The sequence below is a fragment of the Hibiscus syriacus genome, unplaced genomic scaffold (assembly GCF_006381635.1).
Source record: "Hibiscus syriacus cultivar Baekdansim isolate YM2019G1 unplaced genomic scaffold, ASM638163v2 tig00111402_pilon, whole genome shotgun sequence".
Lineage (NCBI taxonomy): Eukaryota > Viridiplantae > Streptophyta > Magnoliopsida > Malvales > Malvaceae > Hibiscus > Hibiscus syriacus.
In genome coordinates, this window is record NW_024063082.1 from 8,648,372 (window position 1) to 8,676,072 (window position 27,701).

The 27,701-nt window shown below is 36.6% G+C and overlaps 4 protein-coding genes and 1 pseudogene across 6 annotated transcripts; 4 read left to right on the plus strand and 1 right to left on the minus strand.

The window, feature by feature from the left end:
- Positions 1–3,025: 3,025 nt before the first annotated feature.
- On the minus strand, positions 3,026–3,675 carry LOC120161531. The gene is made up of 2 exons (XM_039171747.1): positions 3,300–3,675; positions 3,026–3,054 (listed from the first exon to the last, which is right to left on the minus strand). Exons 1-2 carry the CDS (start codon positions 3,673–3,675, stop codon positions 3,026–3,028), a joined length of 405 nt encoding a protein of 134 aa, XP_039027678.1.
- Positions 3,676–9,202: 5,527 nt separating this feature from the next.
- Positions 9,203–13,438, plus strand: LOC120161596 (annotated as a pseudogene).
- Positions 13,439–14,683: 1,245 nt separating this feature from the next.
- Positions 14,684–18,506, plus strand: LOC120162003. Of its 2 annotated transcripts, none has more exons than XR_005519521.1 (7): positions 14,684–15,092; positions 15,204–15,312; positions 16,788–16,947; positions 17,367–17,515; positions 17,593–17,744; positions 17,946–18,055; positions 18,206–18,347. XR_005519521.1 is itself a non-coding variant. In XM_039172199.1 (7 exons), exons 1-7 carry the CDS (start codon positions 14,713–14,715, stop codon positions 18,332–18,334), a joined length of 1,194 nt encoding a protein of 397 aa, XP_039028130.1. In that variant the 5' UTR covers positions 14,684–14,712; the 3' UTR covers positions 18,335–18,506. The 2 variants fall into 2 exon arrangements, 1 of the variants encoding a protein (XP_039028130.1); XM_039172199.1 differs by having other exon boundaries at positions 17,941–18,055; positions 18,206–18,506.
- Positions 18,507–19,915: 1,409 nt separating this feature from the next.
- On the plus strand, positions 19,916–22,224 carry LOC120161555. 2 transcript variants are annotated; one of them, XM_039171781.1, is made up of 6 exons: positions 19,916–20,047; positions 20,491–20,794; positions 20,891–21,259; positions 21,372–21,430; positions 21,512–21,611; positions 21,972–22,224. In XM_039171781.1, the coding sequence occupies exons 2-6, from the start codon at positions 20,503–20,505 to the stop codon at positions 22,181–22,183; spliced, it is 1,032 nt and encodes a 343-aa protein (XP_039027712.1). In that variant the 5' UTR covers positions 19,916–20,047; positions 20,491–20,502; the 3' UTR covers positions 22,184–22,224. The 2 variants fall into 2 exon arrangements, with proteins under 2 accessions (XP_039027712.1, XP_039027713.1); XM_039171782.1 differs by having other exon boundaries at positions 21,512–21,605; positions 21,969–22,224.
- LOC120161554 lies at positions 22,188–27,055 on the plus strand. The gene is given in 4 exon segments (XM_039171780.1): positions 22,188–23,091; positions 23,094–25,231; positions 25,325–26,118; positions 26,750–27,055. Coding segments are annotated over 3 exon segments (3,705 nt in total). The 5' UTR covers positions 22,188–22,284; the 3' UTR covers positions 26,085–26,118; positions 26,750–27,055.
- The last annotated feature ends 646 nt before the right edge of the window (positions 27,056–27,701 follow it).

Consider the following 27,701-nt stretch of genomic DNA (forward strand, 5'->3'; position numbering starts at 1 on the left):
AGAAGTTGTAATTCTTATTTTCTTATAGTGACATTATTCTACCGTTGCCCGTAGTTTTTACTCAATATTATTTAGGGGTTTTCCACATAAATTGTGTTTTCTTTATCTTCATATTTATTTTTTCAAATTATCAGTTGCGATTTTGCTCTATCCGATAGCCGTCTTCCGCAACAATCAGATCATCTCAGCCTGATTTACCACCACGCAAGGATCAAGAGCTCCAACAAGAGATACTCTCCAGCTCGATGGATTTATTTGTTCAACCACTTGTACTTAACTGGCGTGACAGGATCAAGGTTGATTTTCGCACTTTTATGTTCTTATAAGTTGTGGGATTTATTAGATGATTATTCTGCTTTATTAAACTGATGTGCAGGCTTAACAATTGGCACAATTAAGATATGTTGCTCGAAATTCACACGAATATGAGTCTGATGGAATTATGTTCAGTTTTTATTAGAAAAATCATACATTTGAAAGATAAATCTCCATATTCATGTCCGAAATTATATTGGACACAGGTTTACTGACAAATAAATAAATAAAGGACCTGAGTAACATATCAACCAAGAAACAATCAATCTAGAGAAATATCTGTCCTTTTCATTTAACCTGTATTTTATACTTCAAAAATGATGATGGTCCCTGTACTTTGGTAGAGTTTGAGATTTAGTAAGTGTACTTAAAAAGTTAGAAATTAAAATCTCTTTTTAAAAAAAAAATTAAATTGCTGTAAAAAAGTACTTGTTATTAAGCATGCTTACTAAGTTCATAATGATTTACTTTTGAAGTTGAAGCTGGTATGATTTACTTAGATTGTTAATTTGACTTATTGAACAAAACAGGCAAAGATCAGTAACCCCGATGGGCCAAATGATGGGAAGTCCTCTAGTGAGGGTCAGAATACCGAAGTCCGGCAGAAATATACAAAGGCTTCAGAAAATAACAGCACGGATGCGAATGACGAGGACGCAAACGGCACCGAAGGTCAAGGTAAGGAGTGAAACGATTGCTAATTTGTCATGTTAATAACTGCATATATATATATCCTTCGTTTGCTGTCTTCACTTCGATTCTTACATTCCTTGGTCTCTGTTTCTTCAACACTGCCATTTGTGGAGAGTAGTTGCTTGCTTGCAATTTTTTTACTGGAAAATCGATATAAAGCTAGTATCGATTATTGTTTGCCTTGGCTGCTATTAGATAATAATGTTAGTTCTGGTTCCTAGAAGTTAAGAGCATGTAAGAAAGGTAATAAATATTATTATAATAATTATTTTATTTTTATATAATCTTTAAAATAATAAATAAATAAATAAAAAGATTGAATATAAAATTTATGATTCATGTACAAATCCTTATCATTTTACTCTTATTTATTTATTGATAAAGTTATCATAAAGATGTTTCATAAAATGTTTTCTTCTGTTTACACCATAGTTGAGATAAATTTTAATACAGACAGACATATATATCTTGTTGAATCAATATATTATTTTTATGTTTGATCTTGGTTTAAATTAGTATTTATATTTTATTTTGGTAGTAATTTATTATATATAAAATTTGACTTTTTTTTTACTTTGATGTGGTGTTGTAGGCTTTTCTCATATCATGTCCAAATTTGCCAGATCCTATCCAGCCGACGATCTAAACTTGCAAAATTCCAATTTGTGGAGGAATCTTAGAAGTAAACTCAAGACGGGAGAAATTTTTAAATCCGAAAATGAATAAACCCTTGGTTTCTTCATCCAAATCATAAGCTTCGCAGGGAGATACGACTAATATAATTATTCCCTCCTTGGCTGTTTTCATTTTAGGATTCTATATTCTTTGATAAGATTCCGGGAAACAATAAATTCCAATAATATCTCCAATTCATTCATTTGTATAAATTGCTTTATTTGTTAAACAAGGGTTGACCCCTACTAAATAAAAATAAGTTTTCACATTTTTTATTTTTTAAACAATTCATATTTAATAGTATTGGTATTTAAAAATATGTAAATATGGATATAAAAATTAAATATTATGTGTGTTTAAAATTTTATTTATTTATTTGAAAATGAACATCAAATGGTTCTCATAACTAATTACCAACTTTCCCTCTAACTATTGAGTAAGAGTATGAAACAAAAAATATTATTTAATATGTTATTGGTAAAAAATAATTTTGTAAATAATATTAAATATACTTATAAATATATTTAAAATTTTTAAAAATAAAAATAATAATACATTTGATATCATATTTCTTAACTGATATATTTTAAACAATAACCCAAAAAGAAAAGAATAACAAATAAAGATAATGTTACTTTCGGTTTATAATAATCAGGTATAAGCATCTTTCTTAACTGATATATTCCTTGAAGACCATAACATATAATAGAAGTACTAAATAACAATAGAAAAGGATAAGTGTGAGTTAACAAACTTTATAATCTTAGCAAATATTTTTGATCGATTGATGAAGTTGTTCATTTTTAATTTTTTTATATTCTTTTAAGTTATAAGTTCTAGATCTATTATGAGTGTTCTTCTTCTTTCTCTTAGAATTATCTTTTGTCATTTCATCCAAGTATGATTAGGAATAGATTTTAGAATTTATATAAAAAAACGAAAACACAAACTGTATACACTCTCAAAAAAAATTATACTCGTTTTCACTATTGATATTTTAATGGTTGGGTTTAATTATATTAATTTTATATATCATCTTAATAATATATATTTTATGATTGGGAACTTTTTTATATAAAATAAATAATTAAATATTAAAATAATATCTTAAACTTGTTCAATCAATACCTAAATTGATTCAACTCAAAATTAATTTAAATTTAAGCATTTAATTAAAAAGTGATTTAACCTGAAACCGGTTTAAATCCAAAATGACCTAAACAAGTATATTAAAATAACCCTAGTTTAAAATAAAATTTTAAAATACAGTCAGTTTAAAACTTATGAAAGGTAATAATAACTTATTATTATCCTAAACCATACTTTTTTTGGATAATTCAATCTATTCATCCACAAGAAAGCAGCAAGCTGCTACAAAGTACATATTACAAATTGTTATATGAGTCCCCAATCACTACAAAGTTGTATATTTACCTTATCCAATCTATTCATATCATGCATGTACAACTTAATTCTAACAACCAGTTTTATAATATTTACAATAGCATCTGTCGAACGCGACAATCCCCTAAAAACAAGATAGTTATGTTCTTCCCAAAAGAAATAGACAAATCCAGTCCATGCTAGTTTCAGAACATGAACTAGCAGCGACTTACCCTTCCAATTGCTAGTCATCCAGCAAATAAGATCATCCCAGCTTAATCCTTGATGATGCAGCCTACAAACGTGCAAAACAGAATCCCAGACTGCTCTCGAGTAAGAGCATTCCAAGAATAAATGGTTCCTGGACTCTAAACCAGTCCCACACAACCCACAAGCAAGGTCAGTCACCACTCCAAACCGAGCAAGTCTGTCCTTGGTAGGCAGCCAATCAAGGATTGCAATCCATGTGATCAGAGAAAATTTTGGGACATGAGCAGGAAACCAGATAAGACGATGACATTCCACTCTATTCTTTCTTTCCCGGATTCTATCCCACACCCATCGACCCCTGACCTGTGTCCAGCTTACAGGATCTGGGAACAGAACCATGGCCTCTTCACGCAATTTAATCAATTTCCTAAGTATCCAGTTGAAATGGGATTTATTCCCCACACTCTAATAGTCCTCATGCTTCAAACAATAGGCCTTAATCCAGGCGATCCACAAAGAGCCCGCATCAGCAAGAATGTTCTTAACTAGCAACAAACAACAGGTCTTGTTCCAATCAGCCAGACTCAATAGCCTTAAGCCTCCTTCAAATCTAGGTGAACAAATTTGATTCCAACCAACCCTAGCCCCCCTAGCTGAGACGTCATTACCTTTCAAAAAGAAGCGCATGCATAACTTTTCAATGTCCCGAATCACTCCTTTTGGTAGGACAAGTTGCCTGCTCCAGTAGCTAAAGATACTGAACAAGATTATTTTAATTAGCTGCAGCATTCCACCAAAACTTAATTTCCTACTTGACCATTGCCTCAACTTCTCCTTAATTCTCACCACAAGTGCAATACAATCTTTCCCCGTGAGCTTACGAGTTATAAGGGGCACCCCTAGATACCTAATACGGAGTTGGCCAATACGGAAGCCAGTTGCACACTGAATCTGCTCTAAATCACCACCATTCAATCCACAACTATAAATCTCAGTCTTAGAAGCATTTAACCTTAGTCCATACATCTCATAAAATTTATCTAGGACACTTACAACACCCAACACAGAATCCATAGATCCATAACAAAACAGCAACAAGTCATCAGTAAAGCATAGATGGGTGAGAGAAATTCTTTTGCACCTATGATGGTATTTGAAAATTCCATTTCTAGCTGCAGCGTCTAGCAAACAGGAAAGCACATTCATGACCATAACAAAAAAGTAAGGAGACAGTGGGTCACCTTGCCTAACCCCCTTGCACCTCTGAAATACCCCATTAAGCTACTATTCAAAGCAATTAGTAGCTTGGGGTTGTTACACAAGCTTTAATCCAATCACAAAATAAAGCAGGCAGACCAATAGCTTCAAGAACATTAAGCATAAAACCCCAATTAATCGAATCAAATGCTTTATACAGATCAATCTTGATTGCACACCTAGGGGAAAGATTTTTCCTAGAGTATCCTTTAACAATCTCCTGAGCTAATAAAGTGTTATCAGTAATGCTTCTGCCCTTTACAAAAGCTGACTGACTAGCTGAGATCATGTCAGGGAAGTACTGGGCAAGTCTCGTGACCAAGATTCTAGTAATAGTCTTATAGACAACAGAGCAGCAGGATATGGGCCTAAATTCACTTGCCTTACAAGCATTCAATGATTTTGGCACAAGGGCAATGGTTATTGCATTAAAAGCTGGTAAGAGGTAAGAAGAATGAAAGAAATACCTCACAGCACTTAGGAAGTCATTACCAATAATTCCCCAAGTAGTCTTGAAAAACCAGGAGGTATATCCATTAGGCCCAGGGCTTTTATCTTTTCCTTGTCTGAGCAAGGCTTCTTTAATTTCCATGTCTGTAATCTCCCCCACAAGGACTCTGTCAGCTCCAGCAGGCAAAGAATAATTCAGAAGGTCCCTCAACCCTTCAATCTGACATCCTTGAACCAAGGGGTCAGCTACTCCAATAAGTTTGCTATAAAACTCTAACAAAACTGCAGCCATTCCATCAAAAGATTCATAAACAAACAATACTTATACACGGCTGATTCTAACAGTAACTTATTTGATAACTAATGTGAATTAGAGAACCCTTTTGTAGAACTTACTTTTTTTTTGTAACTTTTATAATCTAAAGAAATCGACTGAAGAAGAAGGAAAGAATAAAAGAGGTAATGAAAGAGAAATCTCATTATTGAATTTAGGAGATTACAATGGTTTATAAATAAACTCCTAAGACTTATCCTTATTGTAAAAGATTCATAAACAAACAATACTTATACACGGCTGATTCTAACAGTAACAGTTATAATTATCTACAACTTTTTCAGTATCTGTTTTGATTTGTTGCCAGATCTAATTATCATGATACTCATATGTTTGTAAAGGATGATAAATTGATTCTCGTTAGAGAATTTCAGTATCTGCAGTATGAGTGAACTATATCTGCAGTAAGTTCTACAAACAAGTAAGTTCTTCTTCTTGTGAGCCTCCACTTTCTGATGGAAGAATTTTGTATTTAGGTCACCTTCCTGCAACCAGTGCAACTTGGCTTTCTGCCTATAAAATTCCAATTCAGCAATTTCTAGACTAACCAGATCAGACTGGATTCTTCTTTCCTCTGCAATTCCACACTGATTTGCCCTAGCTAGGTTAGAAATCTGAACATGCTCCAGTTCAGCCCTCTTAGCTATTACCCTAGCAGAAATGTCAGAATAATGCTGCTTGTTCAACTCCTTTAATACTGGTTTCAGTCTCTTCAACTTGCTAAACAACACTTGCAAAGCATTACCCCCACTATTGCCCAACCAAGAATCCCTCACACTGCTCAAATAATTCACATTTGCAGTCTAACAATTGAAGAACTTGAAGGGCTTTGGCCTGTTAGCCTGAATACCCTTCTGTGTCCAAAGAATTCCAAGGCAATGGTCTGATACACCAGGAGCCTTATATTCTGTAAAAGAATCTGGAAATTCCAGCAACCACTGAGCATTAATCATGATCCTATCCAATTTCCTGGCCAGGTATGACCCCTCCTGCTTATTTGACCATGTAAAAGTAGGCCCCACAAAAGGGTGGTCTTGCAACTCCAAGTCATCTATGCACCCTTGAAACTCCTCCATGTCAAGTGAGACATGTGAACCTAAAACAAAATAATCAGAGCTTTCCTGGGCCTTAACAATGACATTAAAGTCACCTCCAATCACCCAAGGAATAGAACCAATCTCACTCTCCAAAGTTCTCAAATGCTCCCAAAGATCTCTCCTCTGCTGGCTGTTATTACTCCCATATACTGCAGTAATAACAACCCTGTGACCAGCCACATCTCCTATAATGGAAAGGGCTTGATCACAGCTCCTTAACACTGAAAATGACAAACTTCTCTTCCACAGGATCCATAATCTGCCACTATCAATGTACTCATAATTTACAGCACTATGCCACTCATCAGTAATGCCTGAAAACAACTTAGACTTATTTGTGCTTCTGACTCTGGTTTCCATAAAACAAGCCACATCAACTCCAATATTCTCTAACCTCTTCACCACCTTTCCTTGCTTAAGGGTATTGTTGATACCCCTTACATTCCAAAAAGAGTAAATCATGAAGCATGGTTAGGAAGAGCTCCACTTCCAACAACCTTCTCAATCATATCATTTTCTTAGCTTTGATCTCATTAAGAAGTAAGGTAAGACCCAAAGCAGCAGCTCTAGGCTTCCTAGTGCCTTCTAACCCTCCCACTTCAGTCAATTATTCCAATTTACTGGTAGAACCAGAATTATCTTTCTTCCTCCCCTTATACTTCTTCTTGTTCATTGAGTCCTGTAAGGAGGGAAACTCACCACCATGTTGATTAAGGGATGTTTTTGGTTTATCCATCCTCACCACACCAGCATTAGCTATCTGCTCTACCCCTTTAACATCAACCTTAACAGGATCAACCATTTCTTTGGAAATATCTTCACTGCATTCTTGCAAGGCCTCCACAGTCAGCTCCTCCGCAGTGCCTACCTGCAGCTCCAGTCCCTTAGTACTTCCCTCAGTGATAGCTGCAGCAGGGCAACCAGAAGAAATAACCTGACCCAAATCAGACCCCTCAGTGCTCTCCAACTATTTCTCCTTATCATTGATTACAGAGGAGTCATTAACAACTTTCCTCCTCCACACTTGAGTTTCCTTACACTTCAAAGGAGCTTGATTCTCAGTACAAGCACTAAGATGGTGCCCAAAAATCCTACAGTGAGAGCAGATCTTAGGCAACCAAGGCACATACACACGAATCCTAACAACAGAACCATCACTTAAAGCAACATTTATAGCCTCAGGAATTACTGCATCAATCCCTATTTCCATTCAGACTTTAGCATATTCAAGTCTTTCCTTAGTTGCAGTAATGGAGTCCATGTAGAGAGGACGACCCACAACACTCGCAATATAACTGAGTCCAACCCTGGAGTAGAGCTCTAAAGGCACGTTATACATTTGCACCCAAATAGGAATACTTCTAAGGTCTAAATCAAGCTTTTGTAGGTTTGGCTCCCACTTCCTCAACAACAGTGGTTTATTTTGAACATGCCAAGGCCCGTTGTCAAGCACCCAGTCTCTAATAGACGCATTCGAAAAGGAAAAACACATAGAGATTAGGGCCAGCCAAACTTACCTTAACCGTCGAAGTCTTCCCCCAAAGTATTTCAACTATTCTTTGTATTGAACCAAAATTGGGGGCCGCTCCGATGAATTTATCCACCACTGCATGACTCCACTCTGTAATTCCTTCTTCAATCACGGCGGTTGGAGGTTTAACAATAGAGATACCCTCCGTAATCTCAGGCAGGAAGTAATTTAGGGATTGATTAGGCATTCCCCCAAACAGCTTCCTCCAATCCAAATTTGAAGCTGTAGCATCCATAGAACCCACCGATACCAAACCAGAAATAACTAGAAACGCAAGAAGATGAAAGAAAATCAGCAACGACGGAGCAATCTGGGAGATCCATTAGTCCTGCTAACGTACGCCCAGAGAGAATCCATTAGTCCAAAATATTTAGAATTGATCTGTATTGCTTAAGAAACAAATCCATCCTAAACCATACTTATTATATAATATGAAAACAAATGGATACGTTTATCTAATAAATTACAATATGATAAAATGGATAACATCTAGTTCGGGTTGGTGCAAACTCAGCTCTAATAGAGCACGATGTACTCCCTCAAATGAGATAACTTACGATGGTATAGTCTGAGACAATAGAAGAACCCAATATATATGTGGCAGATGGGACTTAGCCTAGGCCAGTATGTTTGAAGGGGCATTAGCCTAATACGGTACTGGTTACTTACGCGGAAAGAAATTTTTTAAAATTGAAGCTCTTGAAATCATATCTTCGAAGCACGATGATTCAAGATAGATTTAACGGATTAGCAATTTTAAGCATTGAAAGTCAATTTTTACAAAGTATTGATTATCGTAAAATAATAGAGGTTTTTGCTTAAAAAAATACACGAAGACATCGTTTTAGGTTATATTTGTAGCATTGTAGGTTTTGGTTTATATTAGTGTTAATATTGTTTGACTATAATTTTATTACATTTTTGTTTTAAAAAAATTATTTATGTTTTGTCTATTATATGATACAAGTATAGAGACATAAAATTATTATTTTACTCAGGACATTAAAACTCATTGTACCGGTCCTGAATGTAAAAATAAACATATGTAAAAATATCGAACTATACAGAGTATTTGAAACAGAGCCATGTAAAATATACGAAAACTTCCATGGTGAATAGAAGTTTAGGGAAAAAATAATAATAGTGAAGATAGATAACATTGAAGCAGTTAAGTTGATCCAAATGGATAAACCACAATGAAAACAACTTTCATATTACAACACATCAATGAGAATAATAACAGGGAAATAAACCATTCACGGCGTCGCTTTCTTCATCCTCTCTTTCTCTTACGCCGGTCAAATTTCCTTCGACACCCGCTCTCTTACCATCCACCAAGTGCTCAGCCCCTACAAACTTTTCCCACTCCCTTTCTCTCTTTCCTCTTCCCCTGACCGGATCAAAGGAACCAAGCTTTCCATTTCCCTCCCGAACGACCGCCGTTTCAATTCCTTTTCATCGTTTTCTCGACTTCCCCTTCCTCTACCGCCCTCCAATGGCTCTGTCCGCCCCAAACTTTTAACAAGAAACACCCTTTCGTCTACACTCAATGCCAGTCCATCCATGCCCGCTTCATTTTCCCATGCCAAGACACCTCCGCCAACCGAATCCGTTACACCGCTCTGCTTAACGTTCCTCAGGATTTAATTCGTTATGGAGTTCCGAAACGAGGGTACTCGAGGAGTTTCGCATGAACCAGCCGATCCAGCCTTATTTGTTCGCTTTTGCAGTTGGGGAGCTAGGGTCCAGGGAAGTGGGGCCGAGGAATAGGATTTATGCTGAGGCGGTGGATAGCGTTTTGGATGCTGCGGCAAAGGAGTTCGCCGGAACGGAGGAGATGATCACGCAAGGTGAGAAGTTGTTTAGAAAATATCCTTAGGAGATATTCAATTTGCTTGTTCTGCCGCCAAGTTTCCCATATGGCGGAATGGAGAACCCGAGGATTGTGTTTTTAACTCCAACTGTGATTAAAGGAGACGCCAGTGGGGCGCAGGTGGTGGCTCATGAGCTGGCTCATAGTTGGGCCGGGAAATTTATCACTAATCGGAACAACGAGCACTTCTGGTTGAATGAGGTAATACTCTGTTATTTATACTATTCCTTTTTGAAAGTGTGCAGGATTATGTTTAAGTCGAACTTATAAAAGCGAACATTTTAGGTAGACGAAATAGTTATCAATAGAAAATACAAGCAAAATATCTAAATAATATGATAATTTGAAATTTTAAAAGGACGACTCCGCCAGTCCCCCTCCGTCTATCTCTGCTTTCATATTGCATGTGCATGTGCTTTGCTGTAAAGAATGGTTTGTGTTTTATTGATCAATAGAATGATATATGGTTTGATAAGCCGGGATTTGTCGATTTTGTGATGTCTTTTGACCTTTGAAAATTAGGTAATTTCGCTTTGATTCTTTTGTGGTCATAGGGATTTACAACATATGCAGAAAGGAGAATTGTTGAGGCTGTGCTGGGTGAAGACAGAGCTATACTGAACACTGGAATTGGTGGAAGGGTTTAAAGGAGGAAGCGGAGAAATTTAAGGATAATTTGGAATTCACCAAGCTCAAAAACTGTCAGGAAGGAGTTGATCCTGATGCGATATATTCTGAAATTCCATACGAGAAAGGTTTTCAGTTCCTGTGGCTCATTGAACGTCAGGTATCTTGAAGCCTTTTTCTTTTAAAGGCTTCACTTTGTTTGTAAATAATGTTGGTGCATTATTATGTGTTTTTACTGGAATGCTTGGATTGGAAGACCAGCCTTTGATTGCTTTATCCTGGATTATATTGATGAATTCAAGTTCCGATCAATTGACACCAAGACATTTCTTGAATTCCTTAAAGTTGAAGTCCCTGGAATAGAGAAAGATATAGACCTGGTGTTGTGGACTGAGGGAACTGGTATCCCACCAGATGCACACGAACCAGTATCTGATCTATACACTAAAATTTTGTCATTGGCAAATGAATTCGAACATGGGAGGATTCCGAGGGAAGATGAAGTTGCAGATTGGAAAGGGCAGGAATGGGAGATCTACTTAGAGAATCTGCCTAGAGTTCTCGAGGCTTCTCAGGTAATTCTTGTTTTCTCTTAAAGCGACCATTTCTTCTCTTAAAGCGATCCTGTGTACTTCCTTAGATACATATAAAGATGAAATTTTAATTGGCTGATGCAATTAAACGACTATGCTAGATGTGTGCTGTTGTGGGCATGGAAGGAAAATTAGGTTAGAATGTCAAGAAAAAAGTTGTGGGTTGAATCCATTGAAGATTAATAAGAAGTGACATATATGAATTGATTCGACTTGTAAGGAGAAGACTGTAAGAATTGCCTCCACGGTATTGGATGGAGGATATCATGTCAACGAACAATTATGCAAGAGGAACTGTTTTTTTTTTTTTTTGGGAACTCATTCTGATATAGTTCGAAAAGAACCAAGCAGCACAACATATGCTATTAGCCGCCTAACCTATTTATTAGGAAGGGACTAAATGTCACCTAGTCCTCTTATCTTTTTTTTTATTCAATCACTGAAAACATGTAGCGAGATTAAAACATATTTTAGTTATTTTTCTTTTTGTGAAACTGGGCTTCTTTGCTTAAGAATAATGCACCCAGTTATGGGTTTGCAAGTACATATATTGATGTCGATTAGCTGCCACCAGAAACTTTCCAAGTTGCTTAGTTTCTTTGTCTGCATTGAGGGAACAATATCCTTTTGTAGAGGACGGATTTGCTTATGTTGTAAAATATAAAACTTTACCGTTTTCTGCGATGCTATGCTTTTTCTAAGGTTTTAGAGTTTTTGGATGTAATGCACTTTATTTTCCCGGGTAAACTTAACTTGAGGCTGTTCTTAGATATGAAATTTTAATGTGTTAGTAATGTTCAATCCCACATAGTATTAGAAACACTATTGGGAATGGATATTTAAGGTTTGAATTCTCCACTTCCTTGTTGAGTGAAAGAGAACAAGGGTAACTCACACACACCTCCGCCGTCGTTCGGCTTGGCTCGTGGTCGTGGACGTCCGTGCGGATATTATCTTTTTAAAGAAAATTCTTGTGGAATCTCTTTTTGAAAGAAACAAATGAAAAAATGTGAAAGATTTCACCTGATATTTATAGACTGCTGATGACTGTTTAAATTTAAATAATAACAGTTGATTTTTGAGTTGTCTGGAATTAAACAGTTTTTTCCTAAATTAAATCAAAACGTTAAGATGTATCTGGACTGATTTCCAACTTTGTACAAAGAGGACAAGTTGAATAATGATTTAATTTCGGGAGTTATAACAGCTGAATAATGATACAATGAACCTGAACGATTTTTTATGGACGATTTTAATCTTATATCTAGCCTATAAATAGAGAGGTAGATTCAGTTTCTCAACTCACTCTCAACATTCAGAATTCACTCTCCAAGTGTTTTCTAAAGTTGTTCTCTGTGTGCTTTCTTATCAGAAGTGCAATACCACTAGTAGTCCACTCTGGTTTTAGGTGTACGAAATTTGAAGCGACCGTGTTAACCTCGGGGGACGGACCGCCTACTGCAACGATTATACACATCGGAGAGAATTCGTTTCTAAGGCAGTGATTTTACCACGACACGGTTTACGAATCTGTTTCTTTTAAATTACTGTCTATCTTTCATGTCAGTGCTATCGGTGTGATTTTGCAGTCCATATTTCCAATATTATGCAGACCTTTAGATTTGTCCCGAACCTTTAAATTTTACTCGATCTTGTAAGAGAATATATCTTTTCCTTTTTCTTGTTTGGTAGTGTCTAGTGTGTGGGTCAGTTTAACCAGAGCTCGTTGGTTGGTCTCTTCACTCGATAATTTCCCTTGGTTGAAACTAATCATTGTATTTTGTTGTCCATTCAATATCTGGTATACGATATTATTCATGCAGGTCTTAGCCTTGGACGAACGCTACAGGCTATCAGAATCAAAGGATTATGAAATAAAAGTGGCTTTTCTTCAACTGGCAATCTTATCCAAGTGCAGAAAATTCTATGGTGAGGTGGAGAAAACTTTGAAGGAAGTTGGGAGGATGAAGTACCTTCGCCCACTTTACAGGGCTCTCGTACAAGGCGACGGGAAAGAGGAAGAGAAGATTTTGGCCAAACGAGTGTTCTCAAGAGGCTCGTGAGTGCTATCACCCGATAGCTCGAGGAGTTGTCAAGTCGATCCTTGCCAAGCACATCTAAAATGGTGCATTGTAATAAATGGTACCAAAGACTATCCACCCCTAATGCCCCAGAATAGAGATTTAGGTTACAAAGGATGGAAAAAGTGAGAATGAAAAATTTGATAATCAAATGGTTAAGATACATAATCAGTTTTCTACTTTGTAGCTTAACTATTAGGTTAACAAATTTTTCGTTCCCTCTCCTTTCCATCCTTATACCAAGCTTGGTGAACTATTACCATTCATACTGATTTTGTTGATAGATGTTTTGGATGATGTATGCTAAATATCTTATGCAGTTATGCTTAAAGTTCACTCCTTTTTTTTTCTCTTTCAACACCTGTGAAATATTGTTTTTGTTAAATTTAGTAAACCATCAAACGCAATTTAATAAACATAATTAGCAAATACTTAATAAGAAATAAAATCTTTTTCATGATAGAAGATTAAAAACAATGCCAATATTAACCATATTAAAGAATGGCTTAAATATACAAAATGTATCCAACTTATGCTTGTTTTTCCAGTTTAGTTCCTAATGTTTATTTCATTTTAGTTTGGTGCCTAATGTTTCATACTGTTACTCAAAATGGGTCAAGCCGTGATGAATTGTTAGTTTCCTTCGTTAAGTGATACATGTCACAATTTCGTAATTTTGAAATTTATTTTTAAAGAAAATATTAAAAATATTATTATATTTACCCTTATTCCTAAATTACAAAAAAGCCTCAAAATTCATAAAATCCTAACACTAAGCCGCCCTCTCTGGCCACGACCGCCGCCGCCAACGTAGTTCTTGTCATCATCCTAGTTATAAGTCGTCGTAGTTGTTGTCGAAATCGTTTGGGATTGCGATTTTCATCATAGCTCGCGGGGTATAAAACGTCAACTTGCAATTGATTGGTCATTGATCAATCATGATTTCATAGGGATTTTGGTCCGGAGGGGGGTTTTGGTCGCCGGAGGGGGGTGAGGTCGGGTGGAGCTTCGTCGACGGTAAAGGGAGAGAGTCGACGTGTGTTTAGAGGTTGAAATAAAAGGTTTTTAAAGTTTTAGGGTTATTTCAAAATTAATGTGTTTTATTTTTTTAAAAATATATAATTTTATTTTTTTTATTTTATATAAATTTTTTAAAATTATCATATTGTAATACGTGTCACTTTATAGAGAAAACTAACGGTCTGTCACGGCTTGACCATTTTGAGTAACATAATGAAACGTTAGACACCAAACTGAAACGAAACAAACATTAGACGCTAAACTAAAAAAATGAACATAAATTAATCACATTTTGTATATTTAAGCCTTGAAGAATTAAAACGTTCAATCTTTTTATCTCAAGTTAATTTGATAAAAATATATTTTAATGGTTATCCTTTAAACCTTTAATTACTATTATTATTATATCAAAAAGTTTATTAAATCAAATTCATGCACTTTTTGTATTTAATTGAATTTGATGAAAATAATATACCAAATATGAAAAAAATATATATGTTTATAAAGTAACAGTCGCATGATAAAATGGCAAAGCCAGAGGAAGTACCAGTTCGTCTAAAAAAAACGAAGACAATGTGGCGCTCAATTCGCCAACTACCTTCGTTCTCCGTCCGTTCAACCCGCACCCAATCGCTGCCTTACTCTTCCTTCCTCTCCCTCTCTCCCTTTCTCTCTAAATCCCAACCCTCCGCTTTCTTCTTCGCTACCTCTAAAACCCTACGCTCAGTCGCCACTTCATCACCCTCCACCACCATCTTATGGTCTTTCAGCGGCGTCATCAACGCCAGCCGAAGTATCACCTCCAGATGCATTTCATCGTTCTCGACTCAGCAACCGGAAATGGTGGTTGATTGGAACGACGCGGTTTCTTGCCCGGAAGTCGGCGATGATGGAGCGGTGGAAGAAGGCGCTAAACGTTCTATTCCAGTTCGAGCTTATTTTTTTTCTACCTGGTTTTTGTTAATTCATTTTGCTTTTTCTTTTCAATTGATTATTGAGCTTTAATTTAAATCATCAGACTAATCAAAGCTTCAATTAAATGATTTCCCCCCTTTTGGGTGTAGTGTGGATTTGAGAGGATTGATGGAGCAGAACAAGCAGAATATTATACCGCCGACGTCACGAATGACTAACTATGTTGTTCTGAAGTTTGGTGATCTTTCTTGTTCCCCTGTAAGTTAATTGTAACAAATTTATTCGGTTATTAAGAGCTAAGATCAATTACTCTAATCAGTTACAATTATGTTTTATGATGAATTGATGATCGCTTTTCCTTAAAAAATTCTTTCTGATAAGTGATGGAGGTTTTGTTTCTTATATAATATTTATACATATCATCCACATAACTGTTGTAATCAGAGGAAAAGAGAAGCTAATTAGGCAAAGATGGGGGGTTCCTATGAACCATCAATGAACATTCAAATGAGATTATTCTTGAGTTTAACACTTGAACTTCAAAGTTTATTCTGATATGTATTATTGCTGTATATTTTTATTTAAACGTGTTTAACTGCTTATTTATTTGGTGTCAGGAGGGTTAGGATGCTGTTGTTTTCACTACGCTGCTACTAGAGATGGGTATAGGGTTTTTGGCTGACCCAAAATCTAAAGCTTCTACCTGAACCCGACATGACATTTGGTGATTTTCACCTGACCTGCCGACCCGAATTTTGGGATTAAACCCCCCTTCCCCGACCTAAACAAATAAAAAGGTTCTTCATTTTTTATTCAAGAAATAGGGGATAATAGAATATATACATATAGAAAGGTCACTATAATAATTATCCCTATTTCTCCCTTTTTTTATTCTGTAAAAATAGGGAGGTAACTGAAAAAATGGAGAGGGATAATATAGTAATTATCCCTAAATATATGAGGGAGAATTATACTAGTATCTCGGGCCAGATATTTTTCAGCGTGACCTGAACCCGATTTTTTTAAATCTGATCCTATAGGGTCGGGTCCAAGCCCCATACCCATCCCTAGCTGCAACTTCATGAAAAGATTTTTCCATTTTTGTTATAGGGATGACATATTTGGGGATTTTGCGAGTAAAATTGAAAGGCCTTTATTATGTAATAAACCTAGAGCTTATTAATATCATCTCTTATGAAATATCGGAAAAGTGGAAGAATAAGGAACTTCTTAATTATTCATGCATGCATTAGTTTAAACAGTAAAGATGAGGTGTGCCCTTGCTATAAGGCAGATTTTATTTGGAGATTTGTCATAATGTCATTTATCTGTGTGCAGCTTATTTGCTCTCAATCTCTCTCCTCTCTCCCCCGGGAATTGTGTTAAGTGGCATATATCTCTTAGCCGTCTGAGTTACATTTAGAGCTTAAATTACCTAATGTCAACTGGAGGAACAGATACAACATCTGATTTGCATCCTATAAACAGTTTTCTGTTAAAATGTTTCTGGATAGATCATTTATTTAATTTGACATGAAAATGTTGAATAGATGTGAGATTTGACCATCATTGTATGAGGCATTGCATACTCTTGACTATTTTTTTTTCTAGAAAGCAATGGCTCTATCATGCAAATTATGCATCTTAGTATTCTCCAGTCTCTTCATGGAATGTGATGTATAAGTAATCAAATAAAGTATGTTGTTGAATTTGTTTTTTCTTTTTTTTTTCAGGGTCCTGGTGTTTTCATAAGTGGAAGTAACTGCTGTTTCATGGTGGTGTTCCAGTATGGTTCCATCGTGTTGTTTAATGTGCGTGAATGTGATGTGGATCAGTATCTGAAAATTGTTGAAAAACATGCATCGGGATTGCTTCCTGAAATGAGAAAGGATGGTGAGTTCATAAGTTCCATTTTTTAGATTATACATATATATATTATCTGTATTTCTTGCCAGTTTCTTTCTCTTCTGCTTATGCATGTCCCATTCTTGCATTCACCAGATACATTGTGGTTTCTCATATATATATGTTTCAATGCATGCACATGAATACACATACAGATATGTTAAATGGGTTTTGATGGGAATTGAGATAGTTTGGGTATCTACCTCGTATTTTACTGTTGTTTTCAATGGATTTCTTCTTAATAACTCATTCATTTGATGCTATGTTTTTATCATTCAGTTTTCTGACTAGACCCTGTTATCAGAGATTAGATTTGTACTTTCATAAGGAACAAAGAAATGCAGAAGCTAATGCAATAAAGGAGTTCTGTTTAATTGTTTTGTTTCTTTTTGATATTTTATGAGCAGAGTATGAAGTGAGAGAGATGCCTGCTCTAAATACATGGATGCAAGGTGGATTGGATTACATCATGTTGCAGTTCTTGGATATTGATGGAATCCGTACCATTGGAAGTGTTCTTGGTCAAAGTATTGCTCTCGACTATTATGTGCGCCAGGTGTGTAGTGCTTGATTTCCCATGTCTGCTTTCTGAACATTTAGCTTGATAATGACAATCAAAACTTTTTTCCTTAGGTTGATGGGATGGTTGCGGAATTTACCGACATAAATCGTGGGATGGAAAAAACAGGAACATTTACCATGGACAGCAAGAAACTTTTTCAGATAGTGGGAAAGGCAAACTCTAATCTTGCTGACGTGATTCTTAAGCTCGGACTTTTTGAGAGGTAACTTTTTTACCCATTACAGAGAAGGTAATCAACCCCCATAATGTATCGTGACCATAGAACTTTCTCTAAGGCTACTTTTTCCAATGAATTTGTAATAATTTCACATCACTTTTTTCTATTCATCTCATAATGGGATAAAAATATAAATAGGAATAACTTTTGGAGCTCATGCATTTTTTCTGGGTTTTAACAGATCAGATATTGCCTGGAAAGATGCCAAATACGCCATAATCTGGGAATTTGTAAGAGATGAATTTGAATTAACTCAAAGATTTGCAGGTCTTGATTTCAAGTTGAAGTTCGTTGAGGTATGATATTTGCTCTCTTAGAAATGTCGTCTTTATGAAAAGCATAGATGCGGAAATGTCCCATAGATATACACAATGAAAATGGTCATAAATGATATCGTACATGGTTAGCTTCTAACGTGTGATATCCCTTTGTTTCTGCTTTTACAGCACAACATTCGGTTTCTTCAAGAAATTCTTCAAAATAGGAAATCAGATTTTCTGGAGTGGCTCATCATTGTGTTGATAAGCGCCGAAATCGTCATCTCTCTTTATGACCTCATCAAGAGGTCGTTATGACCCTTGGATACAGGTTAGTAATTTTCATATTGTCAAAACAATTTCTCATCAGAAGTGGCTTTTGCTGTAAATTTACTTAATATCTCTAGTTAGCTTTTGCTGTAACGATTAGATTAACTACATCACCATTTTGATTCTTGTAAATGATATGGGTTCATAGGAATTTAGCTTTCATATATTTGTTTTGTTTTTTGAGGAAAAGAAAATGAACTAATATTTTATTTTTGCCAAGTTTTTTCTGTAATTGATGAGATTTGAAACCTATAAATTTGTTGGGAAAAAAACTTTTATTTGGATCTTGGAATTAAGAAGAATTTTAATTAATTAAACGCAGGAAAATTTTCATATTATTTTCCTTCCAATGCTGAAGTGAATCATTGACAGTAATCAAATTGGTTTAATTAAGAATTTGTGGTCTAAATGACATTAAACTGAACATTGATTCATATCATATGAAACTGTCAATTATGAACCAGTGAATTGGTAGATAAAATTGATGTGATTTTTAACTCTTTTATCTTTTAAGGCGTTTCTGGATTAGTAATTTTAAGATGTTGGAGATTCTTTTAAAATCTAGGCATTTATAATTATTTTGCTAAATTAAGTATAAAGACCTGGTAAAGAAGTCTCTCACTTCATCCTTCAGAGTGTTATGAAAATAGTTCTATAACCTGCATCAACTTCTTTGTTATTACTATTCTCCTCCATGTCATTGTTCATGCACTTCCGTTGAGCCCTAATGCCTGCTTACATCATTAGGATTAAACCCTTGAACCCCAAACTTGACAATATCGGCATAGCCATTGGACCATGAAATGCTTGTTTCATTATATTATCGAAGGCGGCTCTATAACAAACATCACGAACGTGGTTAATGATCCCGTGAACAATATCGAGACGATTATTGTGAAAGAAACGATGCAAAACATTGTTGTTTGTCGACATTCGAATCAAAGGGATGATGTCATCATCGTTTTTGAAATGACCAAAAGTGAACTAACTCAACACTATTTAAGCAATCCAAGCATCGTGGACAATCTATCTCGTAGGCCGAAGTGTAAAGGGTCTTGGTTGGATGCCGTAAACCAGATTCCCACCATGGGAGGTATAGCGTTCGAGCCAAAGCAATAGAACCATGACGTGCATGGAATCAAATAACGAAAAGTTTAATATTTTTTTAGTAAAATATAATATTGAATATTATAGAGGAGAGAATTTATCTTTAGTTTTAAATTCTGACTTAATTTGATTCCAAATACAGCACTAGACATAAAAGTAATAATTTATATACACTAATAATAAATTGCAAAAAAATATATACATAATTATTATCATTATTTTAAAAACTATGCGAAACAGTTGACCCCCTTCATCTTAGATCACTTGTATCACTTGTTTACAGTTTGATTTTTCCTTATTCATCAAATGTACAGAAAAGGAAAAAAGCCTTTATCCCCCGTAAAAAAAATGTCATCAAGCCCCCAGAAAATCCAATGGAAACATGCCACGTGCGATGATAACAGTATTGAAATATGTGTTTACTGTCCTTGGATCTCTTTGGAGAACACTGGAATCATATATACTATATTTCTTTTTTCTGTTTGCCGAAAAACCAAACAAAACAGAAGAAAGTACTTTCTCTTTTCTCTCTTCCAAAACCCCAAACCCTCGAAGCCCCCCTTTTGTTGAGTTTCCCTCCGAGATCTATCCAAGGTAAACATAAAATCTCCACCTTTTCATTTCCCCCCGTAATTTATGATCTGAAGATTTCGTCTTTTGATATATATTTTTCCTTCCATTTCCCCTGCGATTTCTCAGTTTCATGCTTATGTTAGTCTTAGGTTAAGTTTTTTTGCTGGGTTGATTGATTTTTATTTTTTATTTTGGAAATTTTCAATGTTGGATCTTTTTTTTTATTGATTTTGAGAAATACCCAGATTAGTTCTTATATGGATAAAACTAAAGAGAAGGGTGGTTTATTAGTAATGCTACATATTTTTTAGCTGTTGCCAGTGAACTGTAGTTGCGTTTATAGCTTAATTTCTTTCTCTCTTTTGTTTTATCGCTGTAATTTTATGTGGTATAAAAATGTGTATTTTATCATTTTTTAATTTTCTTTTAATTTTAATTTCCGAATGATTTTGAAAAATACGCAGGTCGGTTATTGAATGGATGAGGCTAAAGAGAAAAACGGTTCCCTGAGTGTTGCTACAGAATCTTCATTAACTGTTAGCGAAACTATTATTGAGACGGTGGCTTGTGAGGGTCAAATTCGGCTGGAGGAAGGAGGGGAAGAGGGTCCTAGTAATGGAGATGATATAATGGTGGAAGTTCTGGGTTCTCATGTTTATGTAGATGGTATTTGTACTACTGATGGGGGAGATGGAGGTATGATTAGGAGTGGTTTGAATGATGAAGCGGTTCATGGTCCTGGTGACTCTGGCGGAGTTGGTATGGAGGGTAATCTGCTCAACTTAAATAGTGAAGGTGACAAAGCTGGTGATTTGGGTTCTAGGAGTGAGGTTTCTTGTGGTGAAGCAGAGGCCTATAATGAGGTTAGTGGTGCTAAGGTTGAAGCTGGTGAGAATATGGAAAATACCGACGGAAGGGATGAAGGTGACGTAGATGCAAATCAAACTTTGGAGGCACAAAAAGTTAGTGATTTGGATGGTAATGACTTAAACCGTGGAGAACAGAAAGCTGTCGAATGTTCATCCGTTATATCCAAAGATTCAACTGATCAAACTAAGGTTGTTGAGGAAGCTGCATTGACAGTTGATGGGGACAATTTGAATACTCTGGATGGTTCTTGTGAAACTATATCTGACACAAAGAAGGAAGCTGCTGATGTCGGTGTAGATGATAACTCATCAGATGTGAAGACACAGATTACTGCAGAAGATGTTCTCCATTCTGGGACTAAAGGTATGAAAATTAGTTCTTTTGATCATAATTTGAAATTTCAAGTTGAAGGACAGCAATGAAGTTTTGAGAGTAGGTGGGTAGCACTGAAAAATACTCTACAATGACCATGCAGATGCGGTTTATTCATATCAATCAACTGAATCGGTTGTTGAAAGTGGATTGGATGAGAAGGTACTTCAAGATTTTGATTCTGCCAATGTTTAATAACTCTAATGTGTAAAACCAGCCAATCTTTTTCCCCCTCTTCTGCAGGTTAACACAAACAAGGAAACTGACAAGCAAGGTGCTGATTCTGAACAAAGGCATATGGAAGTTGATATTCCTCATTGTAGCTCTGAAAATCATGCAGCAGGTAAAATTGCTAGAGTTGATACATACATACATACATATATACATATATATATATATAGACAAGATCCATTGACACATTGTAGAACTTTGTAAAACTTGAAAGTTTTACACTTTTTGGATCGTTAGATAAGTGAAAACAGATGGTTGAGATTAGTAGTAGGAAATGAGGAGATTTTTATGGGAAAGAAAGAGAATTGGATTATCCTTAACTTAAAAGTTTTAATCTCACCCATTAAATTCAGTTAATCCAAGGATCCACAAAAAGTGTAAAACTTTGAAGTTTTACACTGTGTAAGTCGATCCTAACACACACACGTATGGTTACAACAATGTTGATTTGGATAAGTTTTATCTTGCTCAGGAAATGACCAAAACATAAAGGCTACGACAGTAATTGATGGAGCAGAGGAAGTTGATTCAAGTCTTGGGGCTGCAATGGAAGTTGAAAAGCAGGTTCCTGATTCAAAAAATGTTGGTTTTGATGCCGATAAAGATGTTAAAGCGGAAGAAAGTCTGTTGAAATTGAGACAGCGGGTGTTGGCTCTGAATATCATGAAGCCTCAAAATCTCTGAACAATGTTTCAAACCAAGTACATTCCTCATATTCTTTGGTAAATGAAGATCTGTTAGCTGAGAATGCAGCTTCTAAGGATGATTCAAGGGTAGCACAAGATATGGATGTTGAAGAACAAGTTTCTAGTGATGAACATGATGGTTTAGACCAATTGCAAGAAATGGAAGTTGAAGAACAAGATTCTGATCCTGAACAGCCAACCAACTTTGATGAAAAGACTGTTACACGAATGGCTCTGAGGTCTGCGAGTGCAATAAAGGTGCATCAAGTTAGGTACCAGCTTCCATCAGAGGAAGGTGAATTGTCTGTTTCTGATTTAGTCTGGGGAAAGGTGAGGAGCCATCCATGGTGGCCAGGACAGATCTTTGATCCTTCAGATGCTTCTGAGAAGGCGGTTAAGTATCATAAGAAGGATACTTATCTGGTTGCCTACTTCGGGGATCGGACATTTGCTTGGAATGAAGCTTCTGTTTTGAAGCCATTTCGACCTCATTTCTCTCAGATTGAGAAGCAGAGTAATTCAGAAGCATTCCAGAATGCAGTCGATTGTTCTTTGGAAGAAGTGTCTAGACGGACAGAGTTAGGACTAGCTTGCTCTTGCATACCTCAGGATGCTTTTGACAGAATAAAATTCCAAAAAGTTGAGAATGCAGGTGTTCAGCAAGAATTAAGTGTAAGAAATGTTTCTGATAAGTCTTTGAGTGCTAGTTCTTTCGAACCTGATAAATTGGTTAACTATATGAAAGCATTAGCAGAGTCTCCAGCTGCTGGGGGTGATCGACTTGACCTTGTGATTGCTAAAGCTCAGTTGTTGGCTTTCTATTGTTTAAAAGGTTATCATCAGTTGCCTGAATTCCAATCCTGTGGAGATTTAAGTGAAAATGAAACAAATACCTCACATTCTGAAAAGAAAATGCATTTGGTGAGGTAACTGAGCATAGTACTACTTTGGATACCGATGGTGAGCAAATTTCCAGTGGCCAGGAAACTTCAAAAACTAAGAGAAGCTATTACCTTAAGCGTAAGCATAATCTGAAGGATGGGTTGTATCCTAGTAAAAAGGAAAGAAGCTTGACTGAATTGATGGGTGAGACATTTGATTCTCCTGACGCTGAAAATGGGCCTGACGGGATGGCTAACAAGCTTTCTTCATCATCATTTGGAAAGAAAAGAAAAGCTGTTGATTCCTTCGAGGACTCGATGCAATACGAGAGGAAGACAATTTCTCTTGCCAAAGTTTCTCAAACTCCACCTCATTTCCCAAAGCCTTCCTTCAAAATTGGTGAATGTATCCGTAGAGCTGCGAGTCAAATGACGGGATCTCCATCGATTCTGAAGTCCAGTGGTGATATGTTACCCAAGATTGATGGAGACAGTGAAAATCCTGCTGCAGATGGAATTGATGCTCCCATTGAGAATTTCGATGATGCACTGCAAAAGATGACGAATTATATGTCAAATTACTCATCACTAGAGGAGTTGTTATCACAACTTCACGAGGCAGCATGCAATCCAAGGCTAAGTTCTTTTAGTTCAATTGTCAACTTTTTCTGTAATTTCAGAGATTCAATTGTTGTGGATCAGCAACCTGGGGACAAAGTAGGTGACAAAAGGAAAAAGTCTCCCAATTCTATTTTTGGTTCTCCAGAAACTTTCGAGTTTGAGGACATGAATGATACTTACTGGACCGACAGAGTAGTTCAAAATGGTTCTGAAGAGCAACCGTTACATGGAAATGGAAGGGGACATTATCAAATAGTGCCTGTTCAATTAGAGAAGCCACTTCAAAAAGGTCGTAAATCTCGAAAACGGTATTCTGTTGGTAATCACGATTTGACCACTCAGAAACCCCCTGGCTATGTTGATGAGAGGGCTCCAGCAGAACTTGTCATGAATTTCACTGATATTAATTCTGTCCCTTCGGAGACAAAGCTAAATAAGATGTTCAAGCACTTCGGACCGTTAAAGGAATCTGAAACAGAAGTCGATCGGGAAACCAGCCGTGCAAGAGTTGTTTTTAGAAGATCGTCTGATGCTGAAGTTGCCTACAATAGTGCTGGAAAGTTCAATATCTTTGGGCATGTGGCTGTAAATTATCAACTCAGCTACACTATATCTGAATCATTCAAAGCTTCATTGTATGCTCCAACCCTAGCAGAAGAGAATCCACTCATGTCTTCATCCCTATGTGGGGATCATGCTCTTGTTGCCTCATCCCTGGGCGAGGGAAGTTCACACTTTCCTCCAAGCCTAGGTGAGGAAGGTTCATTCATGGTTTCAACCCTCGGTGAGGAAACTTTACCTATTGCTACAACTTTCCATGATGAACTTCAGTCATCCTTTGGTGAGGGCAGTTTGGCCAATCCGACTTCGTTAGGCAATCAAACGTCAGGCATCATCACAAGCATGTATGAGGAGACATTTCCCATCGCCACAAGCATGTATGAGGAAACATTACCCATCTCCACAAGCATGTATGAGGAAACATTACCCATCTCCACAAGCATGTATGAAGAAACATTGCCAATTGTTACAACTGCAGTTGAGGGAACAATGGATGTTGCAACAACTATTGGTGACCAAACTTTGATGGTTGCTACAACTGTAGGCGAACAATTTTCAACAGTTGTCACAACTATTAGTGAGCAAACCTCAACGGTTTCAACATTTGAGGAAGATTATCCCTTCTCCACAACCTTGAACAGAGAAACTTCAACTATCACCACAAACTTGCGTGAGGAAACTTCAACTGTTAATGTAAGCTTGGGTGAGGAAAATTCAGGCTTTGTTACTGAAGGTCGAGAAACTTCAAGCGTTCCCACAGCTTTTGGTGAAGAAACTCCTGCCAATCCTGTGACCTTGACAGAAGAAATTCCTAGTATTCCGAGAACCTCAGGTGAAGAAACTCCAGCTATTCCCTTGGCCGAAGAAACCCCTAGTTTTCCCAGAACCTTAGGTGAAGAAACTCTAGCCAACCCTGTGGCAGAGGAAACTTCTAGTGTTGTTCCCACAACCTTAGGTGAAGAAACTCCAGCTATTTCCTTGGCGGAGGAAACCACTTGTATTCCCAGAAACTTGACCGATGAAACGCCAAATGTTCCTCTTGCCGAAGCTACCTCTAGTATTTCAAGAACCTCGTGTGAAGAAACACCAGCCATTCCCCTGGCAGAAGAACCCCCTAGTATTCCCAGAACCTTGGGTGAAGAAACTCTTGCCATTCCCTTGGCAGAAGAAACCCCTAATATTCCCAGAACCCTGAGTGAAGAACCACCAGCCATTCTCTTGGCAGAAGAAACCCCTAGTATTCCCAGAACCTTGAGCGCAGAAGAAACCCCTAGTGTTCCCAGAACCTTGAGTGCAGAAGAAACCCCTAGTGTTTGCAGAACCTTGAGTGCAGAAGAAACCCCTAGTATTCCCAGAACCTTAGGCGAAGACACACCAGCCGTTCCTGAAATTGTCAGTGAAGAAACCCCGGCCATTCCTCCAACCTCGAGTGGAGAAACTCCTCTTCCTCCAATCTTCAATGAAGAAACTCCTACTATTCCCATAACCTTGGGTCAGGAAACTCAGACCACTCCAACCATGATTGAGGAAACCACAACCATTCCTGCAACCTTGGACAAGGATGCTGCAACACTTCCTGCAACCTTGCATGAAGAAACTCCAGCTATTGTGACGACTTTGGCTGAGGAAACTCCAACTACCACAATCTTGGGTGATGAAACTGCAACCAGTCCCACAACCTTTGGTGAAGAATCTTCAACTATCCTGACAACCTTGGGTGAGGAAGCTTCATCTGTTCCCACAACTAATGGCGAGGAAAAATCAACTGTTTCTACAACTACTGAAATGGAGTCGTCTCCCCCTGAAGTGGCTGGAAGCAAGGAACATTCAACTTAGTTTTTCCACTGCAAAATTTTCTTGGAAATTTCAGGTATTACTTATCTGTATGAAAGCTTTTAACTTGTTGATGTTAGAACAATGACAGTTCTCATCTGGCTTTGCACAACCATTATGGAGAAAATGAGAGTGCAGATTCAGTGAATTGCTTTTCACCTCCTGCACTTAAATTCATTTAGTGGAGAAGTATGGTTAATGGTTTTGGTATTTACAGGCAGCTAATAGGTGTAAGATATGAAATAACTGAATATGTATTACCATGTATGCTACCACTAAGTTCAAATGGCAGGAGTAGGAGCAGCTGTTATTTTACATTTTTGGAGCCCAATGTTTATAACTCCAGGCTAGTTGGGTAGGGGATAAATGCTTTGATTATTATCTCTTGTGAATAGTTTAATCGTGACATCAGAGTTGATGGTTTATATTAGTTCATCTTGAATCCATCTCATTTTTAAGGTGCATAAAGCTGCAGGATTGATGCATCATGGGATTGTACAAAAATAGTTTATTCAGTTTTCTGGTGGTTTGAAGTTGGATAAATGAACTGCCAGTCAATCATAATGACTAACGTTTTATAATACAAAATCTTCTGTTTTGTTAAGCTGTAATAATATCGCCTTCTGTGGTTAAATCTTATTCTTGAATCTTTTTTGCAATCGGTATAGGGGAGAACATACCCTGGGGTTCAGGTGTCAAGTGTGTGGCTCTGGTAGGCGTTTGATTCGACTTGTGACTGAAGAAGGCAATCGACGGCCCTTCAGCTCGGATTTGTTCTTTCTTGAATTATGCTATAAGCTGCATGGTGTTACGCGCCGACTAGTGTAATGTAATAGCATTTTTAGATGATTTGACCTATCCGTGGATGCTATCCTTGAGGACTAGGAGAATTGCATTGTAGAATCATGGCTGCCTATCTATTGTTCATGCCTCTTCATCAATGGATGCAACGGGTATTGAGTTTTCGATTTTCAGTCGTTATGTGACTTTGCTGCTGCATCTGCTTATCCTTTGGTTCCTCATACGCGTTTCGATCAGCATGGGAAAAATATTGCTATAACTAGTATGGGTGGCAAAATGGTTAGGTATATTTACCCACTTATTATAAATGCTAAAACATGATGTATGGGGATAACAAGACTTCGGCTTCAACACAAAGTCTAGTAGAGAATTAGTAATGCCAGTGAATGGAACCCGTAATTCATTATAAAATCTTCTTTAATGGCCCCTTTGTTTTAAGATATTCACACTACATTTTTTTTAAATATAAGTTTGGGATAAATACAAAGTGGTATTTTATTTAAAAGCTTTCAACTTTTTGCCAATGAACGGTCATAAGTCTGCTCAAAAGGTGGTTAAAATAAAGAAGACAACTCTTTGATAAGGGAAGGTCCTCAAGTTTTTATTTTTTATTTTTAAATAAAAAATGAAAAAAGACTATGGGAAATATGCTTCCTCTTGTAGTATTCTTATGTCTTTCATTTTCTATTTCTTTCTCTTCTTTGTTCTTTCTGATTTTTAAATTAAGACTTAAATTCGTTTAAATAAAGTCAAAAATAAACGAAATGAGAGAGACTAGGAATCAAATTAAATCAACTGTTTGGGATTTATTGTAAAAAA